The 13,356-nt window shown below is 36.0% G+C and overlaps 1 protein-coding gene across 8 annotated transcripts in view; it reads left to right on the forward strand.

Moving 5' to 3' along the window:
• SCAPER (S-phase cyclin A associated protein in the ER) overlaps positions 1–13,356 on the forward strand; it is a 467,951-nt gene that overhangs the window by 238,811 nt on the left and 215,784 nt on the right. For all 8 annotated transcript variants that reach the window (XM_082452595.1, XM_082452600.1, XM_082452599.1 and 5 more), the window contains 2 exons: positions 3,089–3,154; positions 11,963–12,089. In XM_082452595.1, coding sequence (XP_082308721.1) covers positions 3,089–3,154; positions 11,963–12,089 — 193 coding nt within the window. The remainder of the gene's footprint in view (positions 1–3,088; positions 3,155–11,962; positions 12,090–13,356) is intronic.

Below are 13,356 nucleotides of genomic sequence, written 5' to 3' on the forward strand. Positions count from 1 at the left end.
CAACTGGAACTCTCATACTTTGCTGGTAGAAGTACAAATTGGAATGACCTGTTTGGTAAACATTTTTGTATTTTAAGGTTAAGCACATGCTTATCAGATCGCTCAGCAACCCCATTCCTAGGTATTTATCCAAAAGAAATTAAGACATCTGCCCATGCAGTGACTTGTCTACAAATGTTTAGAGTAGGTAGTGGCCCCAGATTGGAAAGAAGTAAAATATCCAACTGGAGATGGATAAATTGTGGTGTCCAAACAATAGAATACTGCAAAGCAGTGAAAACGAATTAACTAATAATATATTTGATTATGAAAGAATCTCGAGATTTATTCTAAATGAATTAATCCAGACACAAGAAAGTATGTATGATTGTAGTAATTTGATATTCAGAAATCTATACTGGGAAAAAGTAGATGGATTATTCCTAGGAACAAGAAGGTGGGGGCAGAGGGAAGAGAATTATTACCAAAAAACATGAGAAAATTTTGTGGGGTGGTGGAAATGCTTTATATCATGATTGTGGTTTCACTTATGTTGGTAGGCACAACTGTGAAAACTCATCAAATTATACACTTACAATTTAAAGTTTTTATTGTTTGTAAATTATACCTCAATAAAGCTGACCCAAAAATGAAAAAAAAGAATTATAAAGACAAAAAAATTAACACTTCGGAACCAAGGGGTGGGAGTGGACCAGAAAACATTATTTGAATTAAGAGTTTTTAGGAGTAAGACAAAATGGAAATACAAACTGTTTGAAATTTGTGACAATGAGAACATGAAACTTACGGAGTATGGTCAAAACTTTACTCAGAATGAAATTTTAGCCTTAAATTATTTTATCAGTTGAAGTAGTAGTGGTCTAAACAACTCAAGGATTAGAACAATATTCATATCTTCTTCATGGGAAATAGGATAGATGTATTTATTTATTTTTATTTAACAAATATACATATGGCACTTACAATGTACTATATCTTTATAAAGATAAAAACGGAAATTAAATAGAAGTTGATAAGATCTAATTCTTGGAGAATATTGGTAAACTCTGAAAAGCTAACAAAAGTTAGCCTGTAAAAAGGCTAACAAAAAATAAAACGGAGTAAATAAATATCCCACATTATGGCTAAGAAAGAGTACAACCACGATGACAAGGAGACTAAAAGTGAGGGAATGCAGTATACAACACAACACTAATAAATTTAAAATATTAATAAAGTGGGTCATTATCTTAAAGAGTAAATAATCAGAATTTAATAATAATAGAGTTTCTGAAATAATTCTTTTCAGCCTTATCTCTCATAATTCCTATATTTTAATCTTTCGCTCCAGCAAAAGGGATCTGTGCACTGTTCCCTAAGCACAACTTGTGTTTCCCGCCATGTCTAGCATTATTTGCTCACTTCTCTACCCTATTAATGGCATTTTCTTTTTGTGTATTCAGATGCTACCTATCTTTCAAGCAGGCACACTTTCCATTTCCTTGAGGAAACTCCCCCTAGCATCTTAGGTGGAAATGAGCACTTGTGACAGTACCCATCTGTCACTTACTCAGCTTTGTAGAACTATGTATCTTTTAATGCTGTATCTTCCTCCTCCTTATTGAGAATGAATACGTTGAATATTCCCACTATATATATACCCCATCCCTGATATATATATAACTCTTATTATCCCCCCATACTCTAGATCATACAGAGTAGGGGCTCTGGAAATAAATATTTAATTGATTGCTAAAAGTGAATCAAGGTGAGATTCAAGTTAGGAAAAAGTGGTTAACTACCATTCCAGGTAAAGTTAGGATTTCTTTGGGTAGTAATTTTCTAGTTAGGTGTGCATGAATGGGAGAATGTATTCAGTTTTTTCCACTTGAAGCCTCAGATAAATATATGTCTTGATATAACTGGCATCTTCCTAAGCCTCAATTTTTTTTTTTGTAAAATGAGGACAATATATATATTGAGTTTGTAAGACTGTATGAGACAATGAATGCGTAGCTCCTTGGCACAGCTCTTGGAACATATTCAATCCTGCAGAATTGTTACTTTCCCCACCTTTCATATGCAGTCACAATTACTTGCAACTACAATGTGGTTATTTCCCCATTTCAATATGCCTTAATATTTTGGCTGATAGCAATGAGCACACGTAGGTTGAAACAATACATAATTTAATGTTTAATTCTAATTTAGTTATTTCTTCATTCCCAAGCATAACCTATGCTAGATTGCTTTTTTCTCATTAGGCATGTTGTAATTTGCATTTTTCAGGTTTTTTATGAAACAGTTTTTATTTTTTCACCTGTCATTGCTGTATGGATTGGTGTACATTGTGACTAATTCTTTCATAGGTCACTGGACTAATTATTTGAGACTAGAACCCTTTGGGTGAATGGTTAATATTTAAGTTAGTATTTTTCTCTTTTTCCTCTGAAAAGGGAAATTGACAAATTTAAGTCATTGTTAATGGATTGCTGTAGTGATGTCTGCTTAGTTTGGTGACCTGTTGATGGCTGTCACCTACAGTTACAGGCAAGGTGGAGCTTAGTTGGACAATGGCAGAAGAGTGTTATCTCAGATTTTTGCAGACTTTTGGTATTTAGTCAGTATAAATAACAAAAGCAGAACAAAACAGATCTTTGAGTATCTGGTCAGGTCATTTCCACTGCCTTTTAAAATTATTTCTAGAGTTAAATGACTATTCTTTACCTGTATTTAATTTTGCATTATATACCTCTTGAGGTATACATAGATATTGAGGCACCTCAACCACCTTGTAGAAACTTAGTATGGTTTTAAATTTAATTATCATGATTTTAACATTTCTGAAAAATAGCACCATTCTGTACCAAGTCCCTAAACTCAGAAGTGTTTTTATGAATCTATTTTATATCCTGTGAGGAAATATGTATTTTCAGTCTTTTTTGATAGATTCATAGTATTTTAAAGATGCAATCTCAGAAATCTAAGTGTTAAAATTAGTGTAGTAATGTTCCTAGTACTGGGAGAGGAAAAACACAGCCAAAGTTTTATTTTGTTATAAAAATTAGCAGCAAAATAAGTAACAGTGATAAAACTCTTTTCTCTTTAGGGCCAAGGAATACGAGAGTTTATTGGAAACAAAAAATTCTGGCTCAGACTCACCCTATAAAGCGAAGTGAGTATTTTATCCTGCATTTTAGTTCTTTGTCTCTTCAGTCTTTGCCTGTAACAAAAGTTTATCTGAACCATCATTGTATGCCTGTGGTCATGGACTTTGTATCTGATGCCTAGAATTTTATTCTAACACAGTGGTGTCCAACTGGGGATGGTTTTGCGAGAGGACATTTGTCTGTGCCTGGGGGTATGTGATAATATTTTGGTTATCACAGCTTGGAAAAATGGTGCAGCTGCCATCAAGCGTGCAGAGGCCAGGGGATACTGTTAACCATTCTTCAGTGCACAAGATAGGCCTCCACAGCAAAGTATTACCGCATCCAGAACATCAATAGTGCTGAGGTAAAGAAACCCTATTCTAACAAAACAAGTTCTGGCAAGGCTGTACTGGTTCTTACTCTGAGGAGATCTCATTCAAGATTGTTGCAAGGGCCACTTGACAGATGAGGATTTAGACTCCGCCATTGGATGTCAGTGTAATTACTGAGTGTAATAGCTAAGTAAACAAAAACATCGTCATTTTGCTTCTCTCAAATAGACTGCCAGTAGAGGTGCAGTGAGAGAAAGGTACTTACATAATACTGCTGATGGGGGTACAGACTGGTGTAGTCTTATTGAAAGGCAATGTGAATCCGGAGCTTAGGATGTCCACTTTTTTGTTTACGGTTAAGATATCTTTTATTCATTATGTATATGATTAAGTTCTAGCACTTGAAGTTGTACTTTATTTTTTTAATTTATAGTTGATTTACAATGTTGTGTTAGTTTCTGGTGTACAACAAAATGATCCAGTTATACATATATATATTTTTCCAATTCTATTCCATTATAGTTTATTACAAGATATTGAATATAGTTCCCTGTGCTATACAGTAGGACCTTGTTGTTTATCTATTTTATATATAGTAGTTTGTATCTGCTGGTCCCAAACTCCTAATTTATCCACCAAATTGTTTTGTATTGGCATGTGAATACTAATACAAATTAATGGAATAGATTTTTTAAAACAGTCTAGAAATAGATCCAAAATTTGAGGAAATTTAATATATGATGTGGTATAGTGTTTGCAAAGATGGCCAGAAGTTGTTGAGCCATTCCTGGAGGCATGTCCCTTTGCAATATAACTTTGCCACCTCTCCATCAAGGAGTGGACTCTATTTTCCTTACTCTTGAATTTGTTCTGGCCTTTTGACTTGTTCTGATCCACAGTCTACTGCAGAAGCAATATGTGACTCCTGAGCCTTGGCTCCAGAAGTCTTGAGGCTTCTGCTCACAACTTTGCTTTCTTGCTCCCCTGTGACTGCCATATAAGGAAGCTTGGGTCAGCCTCCTTGAGGATGACAGATCACTTGGTCATGGTGTATAATCCTTTTAATATGCTGTTGAATTTGTTTTGCTTGTTTTATTGAGGGTTTTTGCTTCAGTGTTCATAGAGGATATCAGGCCTTATCAAGCCTCTGCTTGTGTCACATTTGTTTATGTCCCATTGGCCAAGGCAAGTCATTTTGCCAAGTCCGTAGTCACTGTCTGAGGTGACTATGTAAGTCATGGCTGGCAAGATATACTTCAAGGGGGACCTTTAATGTAACAATCTACTGTACAACTTTCTCTGGATTCTCCTCTTACTTGACTAGATGCTCTTTTTCAGTATCTTTTGCCTGGTTGTTTCTTGTCTCTTTGACCGTTGACATTAACATGCCTTTGTCCCGAGAGTTCAAATAGAGAATTACTCCCTTGGTAATCTCATTTAATTTCATGACTTTAAACATCTAGTATCTGGATGGACTTTAAATTTATATCTCCAATCCAGACCTGTCCCCAGAACTCCAGAATACTATATCCAACTTCCTATTTAGCATTTCCACTTGGATGTCTCTCTGTTCACTTGGATGCCTCAAGTGAATATGTGCAAAATTAAACTCCTGAAATTTGCTCCCATACCTTACCCCTCATATTTTTGCTCATCCTTAATTTAAGGATGGCAAGCCCATCCTTAAATTAAGTCATCTAAAATCTTTGGAGTCATCCTTTTTCTCACACTCTACTTTCAGTCCATCAAAAAAATTCTCTTGGCTCTATCTGTAAAATATATTCAGAATCTGACCACTATTCATTACCTCCATAGTAACTAGTCTAGTCTAACCTACCATTGTCTCTCATCTGGATTATTGTAGCAGCTTCCTAATTAGTTCTACACTGCTCTGCCCTTGCTTACTACAGTCTCTTCACCACAGGGCAACCAGGCTATTCTTTTAAATTATAAGTCTAGAAAAATGGCAGTAGCAATAGAGCATAATTTTTCAGTATCTTCAAATTTTAACATAGAAACCAGATAACTAATAAAGAAAACCAAAAACCCATGGAAGCATTTACAAAAAAAACTACATTGCCAGATATCTACATGAAATCTGAAATACAAGTGGATGGGAACAAATAGCCACAAGACCTGCATGGTAATGACATCAGTGTGAAAGAAAGCAAAGAGAAGCAACTGGGATAACGGATGTAAGGAAAGGATAACCCCAGAATAACTAACGGTTTTCACTGGAAGGTTCAGGGAACCAATTTGAGAGAAGCACCTGAACCTCATTCTTAAGTAGGTTCCTCAGGAAGGGCTGATGTGAACAATGTTGCCTTAGTTCTTACTCTTTCTTATCAATAATTTTATGGCCTCAAAAATCAGTTTTACCAGTTACAAAATCCTTGACCCACATTATCTTTTCTTGAGGATCTTAAATACTAAGAGAGAATGAACCTTAGACAATCAAAATTATTAGACATCAACATAAAGACTAGGGATGAATATTAAAGTTATAGTTTCTTATAGAACTAAGAATAACTGATGGCCAGAAGAAAAAGAATATTACGTAATAACTGTATCTCAGATGTTTTTATAGTGTAACTATAAGAAAAATATTGGGGAGAATGGGGAAAACATAATTCTAAAAAATTCACCATTCTCCAATTATATTGGTGATGGTATTATTGATAATGTTATTCTGAGTCTGTGTGCATAATAGTAAGGATAAAGTAAAGAAGATTATGGAGACTAGCATTCTTTCATCCCCTGTATTACTGAGAAACTGAATTCTCAGTCTGGATGAAAGGAGATAGATGTAATACATTAGAGATCAGGTAATACCCCTGTAGGACTGAATTTGAAATATATGAATTTATGAGATACTTTATCTTTTAAAAAGTGTTCTGCGTATTTGTGTGTATACGTATTTGTGTATATACATATATAGATACACATGTATTATATATGTGTGTGTACACACATTTACTTATTTCCTAGCTCTGTCGATTGAAGAGGCCTAGAAACAAATGAACAATGCAGTAGCAGTGAGCATATCTCACTAAAGGGAGCAAGAACTTCTTGGAAAAATGTCTAATGCTAGATCTGAATGCTCTGTCATACTAGGTGGCAAGGGAGCTCTCAAAGACTGCTAGTGTTTTATCAAAAGACTCAGGAGCTGACTTGAAAAGTTTACTACTAGACAAAAATAGGACAATTTAAGCATCAAAAAGGATAATTATTGTCACCGATTGAAATTGGTAACCAACTAGCAGATGAAAAGAAATGTGTCCTTATAAAATTATTCTAGCTAATAAATGAAAATGACTCTTCCTCCAGTTTCCCCTCCCTTTCCAGAACAATTCAGTCCTAAAGCCACTAGATGAGAGAGCACCAAGCAACCATCTGCACTGGCTGGATGGCTGGAGGCAGCAGTGGCACAACGGTGGGTGTCAGAGCCTGAGTAGGCTAAGGAGGGGTGCCAGGTGTGGAGGTGCAGAGCCCAAGCAGAGCGCAGGGAGCTTCCATGTCGGGTAGGACACCACGGCCTGGTGTGGGGAATCAGAGCCGAATGAGGAGGGTAGTCCATGGAATGTCATCCTGGCACGGTCTGTCAGGGGAGTCTTGCAAAGGGTGTGAAACCCGAGCAAGCTGAGAAGGGCAGAAGAGCCCAGAGTAGGAAGTCGGAGGCCAAGCAGGAGGATAATAGTATGCATAAAGAAAGATGCATGATATGTTAGGTGGATTGTTCCATAAGTAAATATATTAAGGATGAGAGAAGAGACTTAAAAATAGACCCAGGAAGAATAGAAAATCCTATGGTGGTGAATTGGAATTGTAGATATCAGTTTTAACTCCTATTTTCCATCATATATATAAGTAGAAATAAATGTAGATGTAAAGTGTAGGGATACACACACACACACACACACACACACACACACACACAAACACGTGTGACCCTTGAACAATGAGGGTGGGGCTGGGGCGCCGACCCCCCGAGCAGTCAGAAATCTGCCTATAACTTTTACAGTCGGCCCTTCCCCTCCAAAGTTCTGCATTCACGGATTCAACCAACCCTGAATCCTGTGGGACATACATAGTGAAAAAAATCTGCGTATAAATGGACCTGCACAGTTCAAAGCCCTGTTGCTCAAGCGTCAACTCTATGTTTATATAATTATATATATAGTTATATGTATTTTTTATATTTATTTATATAATAATATACACACATTTTCTAGATCTTTCCACTAAGAATGAGGGCCTGGGAGCAGCAACACCCTGATAGCATTGAGCACATCTAGTATACCCATGTAAGTATGAAGGTGAGGTAGTTCCCTGAAAGGGATAGATGGGTTCTTTTTCCACAGGAAAGGATGCTGGCTGGCAACAATGAAAGATGACCAATGTGGGAGGCGATATATGCACACTGTTTTCATCTTATATGGGGATTTCTTAAGTTGTTACATTTAGAAATACAGGCTTAAGCATATTATTTAAAAATGGAAGGGGAACCAGTAGCCTTAAATTTAGACTATGTACCTTTCAAATAGAGGAGGTGAAAGAAAAAAAGTTAATATATTTATGTCTTCCTGTCCATCACACCGAAGAACAATGTTAGTTCCTAACGTGGACCCAGTCTCCTTTATTACACTTTTATAAATCTTCCCAATGATCCTAATGAACCTCCCAAAATTGACTGTGATAAAAGTTAGGGATCCTTACAGAGAAGCCCTTACATTTCACATTTGCCAGTGACAAGTTTGAACTTAGAGTTGTTAGAATTTGTTCAAGTTTTGAGAAGAAAATATCTGACCTTAAAAAATTCTCCATAAAGCCATTTACCTGACAGATACTTCTCATGTTCTTGGCTAGGAGTTATGAATCCTTCACTTTTTCTTTTCATGCTAGAAAAAATTAACATGCCAGAAGTAACTCAAGTAGCAATTTCTGTATTAATAAAAACTGCACCCTCTAAACAGCTCCTATTCTTGCCCTGTAGGGAAAATACAGCTTTCAGGGCTTGAGTCCTGTGACATTCTATCATTATTTATATTATGAATCAAAATCTAATGTTTTTCTTGAGAGGGGCTGTATTATTTGTGGTAATTCTGTGGAGGCAGGGAATAAAACAGAGGTTTAGCTCATGTTACCTAAGCATCCCCTTGATTTGGCATTCTTCCCTGAAAGATAGGTTCATATGAATCCCAGATTTGATTTACCTCAGGGTGAAATACAAGCTTCTTGTATTCTGTGAATTAAAATGGCCCTTGTGCCTCCCTAAATACCCCTGGTTTTCAGTGGAATGTGAGCATTCTTGGTAAGAATAGTGCTAGATTCATATGCATCCATTGCTATGGCTGGATATTCAGTTACATGCTGTGCAGGTTTTATTCAGCCAAAAGCTGAAGTGGCTACTTATCTGTCACACAATGAAGTTCGCTGCCAATATTCATCCACATGATAAGGTCAGTAACTTTAATCGGATGGGACTCTATCCCATATTCGATTAGGAAGAAAAGAAGTATGTTACTCTTATTCTATTTTTGTATTTTTTATATTCCCTTTTTCATTTTGTTAGGTTGAGACTTTCTGTCAATGAATAGTAATAAGCGTTGGTCATTTATTGAATGTCTACTTTAGTGAATGGTGTTAGGTACATTACGTTAATTATCTCTAATCTTCAGAAGCTCTGAAAGAAAAAAAATATATATATATACATATATATATAAAATCTTCACTTTTAAGTTGAAGAAACTGAGATTGAAAGTAGTTAAATAACCTCCCCAGGGTTTACATATGTGGTACGTTCTGGAGCCAGAATTTAAGCATAGGTATTTCTGATTTTAGAGTTTGTATTTATTCCTTGACTTATCAAAGTAAACTTCATATGGATAGCTTAGGTTTAAACTGGAGTTCACCAGGGCCTTTTTGAGCTGCAATTACTGTTGTATTCTTTGAGGAATTCAATTTTTTTACATAAGTAGATTTCTAGATGAAATTATATTCTAGGATATTATTCATTTGTGAATGAAATTTCCTTATTTGAATTGACTAACATGATGTGGAGACAAAGCATGAAATTTGAAGATTAAAGGCCTAGGTTTCTAGTCCCAATAATACATTTACCAGTCGTGAGGCCTCGGGAGAGTCACCTAATTTGCCTGAGCCTTGGCGTCTTTATTTTTCAAATAGGGATGGACAGTGTTTTTCAGAGGACTAAAAATGATCATGTACGTGAAAGTATTTTGTAACATATGAGGTTATGGATATTATTAATATTAATGTAAAGAAGAAATTTCTTCTTAGACCATTCATCATTAAATATCTATTGAGTATACTTATCTAGAGGTGCTACGGATAAGATGGTGAATGGGTTGACAAGAACCCTGTCTCGGGATTACCATAGTGGCACAGTGGTTAAGAATCCGCCTGCTAATGCAGGGGACACAGGTTCGATCCCTGGTCCGGGAAGATCCCACATGCCACGGATCAACTAAGCCTGTGCACCACAACTACTGAGCCTGTGCTCTAGAGCCCATGAGTCACAACTACTGAGCCTGCGTGCCACAACTGCTGAAGCCCGCGTGCCTAGAGCCCATGTTCCACAACAAGAGAAGCCACCCAATGAGAAGCCCGCACACCACAACAAAGAGTATCCCCCGCTCGCTGTGACTAGAGAAAGCCCATGTGCAGCAATGAAGACCCAACACAGCCAAAAATAAATAAATTAATTAATAATAAAAAAAAGAGAAGAACCCTGTCTCATGAAGTTAATACTGTGCTTCTGCACTGTCCAGTATGATAGCTTCTAGCCACATATGGCTGTTTAAATTACTTAAATTAAATAAAACTTAAAATTTAGTTCCTCAGTCACACTATATTTCAAGTGCTCAATAGGTACATTTGGCTAGAAGCCACCAGGTTGGACAGTACAGATATGGAACATTCCCATCATTACCAAAAGTTCTGTTGTAAATCTCTGCATGGGAGAGACTTGTAATAAGTGATTTGAAGGAATAGTCAAATCAGAGAAAGCAATGTTTGGCCTAAGAACTTAGGGATAAGTAGGACTTTTCTAGATAATGTGGAGGTGGGGGAAGCACTTCAGAAGGAATGAATGAATAGCATTTGCAAAGACACTGAAGCAGGAAGAGCGGGATTTAGATCCAGAAAGACCTCATGCATACAGAGCCTGTGTGGCAAGACTAGCCCTACATGGGAGGAATCAGTCTTCCTTGACTGTAATAGGAGAAATAAGGGAGAGTATGGGTGAAGTGCTGATATCCTTGTAGATTTTGTGGCAGAAAGAAGATTTTCTTGTTCCAGTAGCTTCCATCTTCTCTATAAAATGTAAGATCTTCTTATGTGAAAGCAAGGAGGAAAAAGGAACGGGTGGAGTTGTGAGGAGATTGAGCAATATATGAAGCAAGGCTTTGTAGGAGAGTGAGCAGACTAGACAAACTTATATTAGTAAGGTTCTGAATCTATAGTCATACCAATCTTTTGCATGGTGTGACTGTTTCTCAGTATCAAAAATGGAAAAGGCGGGCAGATGTTCACTAATCCAGCTAAATAAGTTAATGTATGCAAGGCACTGAGAGGGATGCCTGGCCCACTAAACAAACATTAGTGATTGTTACCATGGCTGGGGGTTAGCTGTAGGAGTAACAGAACAACAGAAAGGGAATGTAGCACACGTTTACAAGAAAGTGATTATAATGATGGCCTATGGAATCAATCATAGATAAAAATGGAAGTAAGGCAACAGGGAGATGATGCATAGGGGGAAAGTGGAGAGATCTGGGAAAGCGTCTGGTGAGTATCTGCTGGTAGGGTACTCAAGCAAGTAAGTTGAAAGGAGAGGAGGATTGATCAAAGAGTGAGGTATATGAAACAGAAGAAGTAAGGGCTTCAAAGAAATATTACATACATTCCCCTTACTAAAGAATCTTACGATCTAGGAAATATGTGTTATTCTTGGTGAAAAGGAAATAATTGCTCTATTGTCTAAATGATATCAGCAGTGGCAGGAAATCCCCAAATTGCCTGTAAATTGGAAAATGGGGAGTTTGACATTCTGAGAGTTTACAGTGCTTATAACATGGTATCCAAGGCTACCTTGAAGATTTAAATCAAAATATGAAAATCTGCTCAGGCTCTTAATACTCATTTTCTCTGCCATCATACTCTCACCTTTCCCCATCTCAAATTCTGTTCTAGTTTAAGGGTCACGCGGAAACTGATGGCAGCAATTGCTCCAGCTAATCCTGTGGATGGACGGTACTGTCCTCTAGATCTATTTTGTGTCACAAGGACTAGATTGGTGTTTGTGAACATAGGATAATACCAGCCTTAGGAGTGGTTTGTTTTTCTTCCCCTTAGGTGCTCTATGAAGCAGTTTCTAATACAATAATGAAAGTAACTTTTGTTTAAAAATATTTAGGAAAATTAAATATTATAGTCTAATACATTCATGTCATTCTTCTCTTTCATTTTGTATCCAAGGCTTCAGCGATTAGCCAAAGATCTTCTAAAACAACTACAAGTACAAGACAGTGGCTCATGGGCAAACAATAAGGTTTCTGCTTTAGATCGTACCCTTGGTGAGGTCGCTAGAATATTGGAAAAAGAGGTATGTAACTAATCTCTGGCCTCTGGCCTTAATCTTTATGTTTCTTTCTTATTATGATGGGCCCTGGGGCTATAAGGCAGACTCTCAGTATACGTGTTTCTTCGGTGTTTCCAAAAGCTGGTCAACCATTGGTGGATATTTTTTCTTTTTGTTCTTAAGGATATCGAAGTTGTTTTTAGTTGTTTTAATTGAAGTCCTCTATGGCAAAAATATATTCTTTAGGTCATGGTTTTCTCAGTCATATTTCCTCCCACACAAACAACATGAAATTATTTTAAATGAAATCAGAGTAATAAAGATACACAGTTTTATGGCAGAAAATATAAAACTTTGAATTATAAAGCTCATAAATCACAGATTTTCACAAAACACCAACTTCCTTCCTGTTTCCAGTGGAAGATTTGGTAGTTTTCTTTAATGACTTAGAGTTATTAAATGTTTCAGTGACAGTTTTAAAAGTCCTTAATGATTTTCAAAGTATTTATTATTCACTATAGAAAAATTTAAATGTACAAAGAAGAAACAAAACTCCCTGTAATACCCACTATTGACATTTTATTGTATTTTTTCTAATCCTTTTACTGTACATTTTTTACATTATTTTATCTAACTAATTTTATCATAAATATTTTCTCATATATTTTAAAATTCTTTTTAACTGAATGAACATATCACAATTTACACAATTTATATCACTTAGGTGGTTTCTAATTTTTCTATTTAAGGTAATGACTATCTTTGTTTATTAGCTGCATTTTTTTGTTTTCTGGGTTTAAAATGTATTATATAATATTTTATATATACAAAAGAATGTAGTGATAAAAATTACATAAATAAATGAACAATGCAATCTCATGACCAGCCTAAGAACTAGATTGATCCCAGTACGTTTATGGTTCCCACTGTGTTCCTTCCTTACCCTATCCCCCTGCCTCTGCTCCCTCTGAGAGAAATACTGTACAGAATTAAAGGGGTATCCTTTCTTTGTTTTTTAAAAATAGTGTTATTGCTTTATCACATAAATGTATATTTAAATAATATATGATTTCGTTTTGCTTGTGTTTAACCTTTATAAAATACCACACTGCAGACTTAACGTGATTTTTTTCAATCAAAATTATGGGTCTAAGTTTTATTTAAGCTTGTAAATGTAGCTGTTTTTCATTTATTTTCTCTGTTGTATAGTGAGTACTACATTGTGTTAGTAGTACATTTTTTTATATTGTTCTCCTGACAGTAGATGTTCATTTTCGGGATTGGATGTGTG

The sequence above is a fragment of the Balaenoptera physalus genome (assembly GCF_965194825.1).
Source record: "Balaenoptera physalus genome assembly, chromosome: 2".
In the NCBI taxonomy this organism is placed as follows: Eukaryota; Metazoa; Chordata; class Mammalia; order Artiodactyla; family Balaenopteridae; genus Balaenoptera; species Balaenoptera physalus.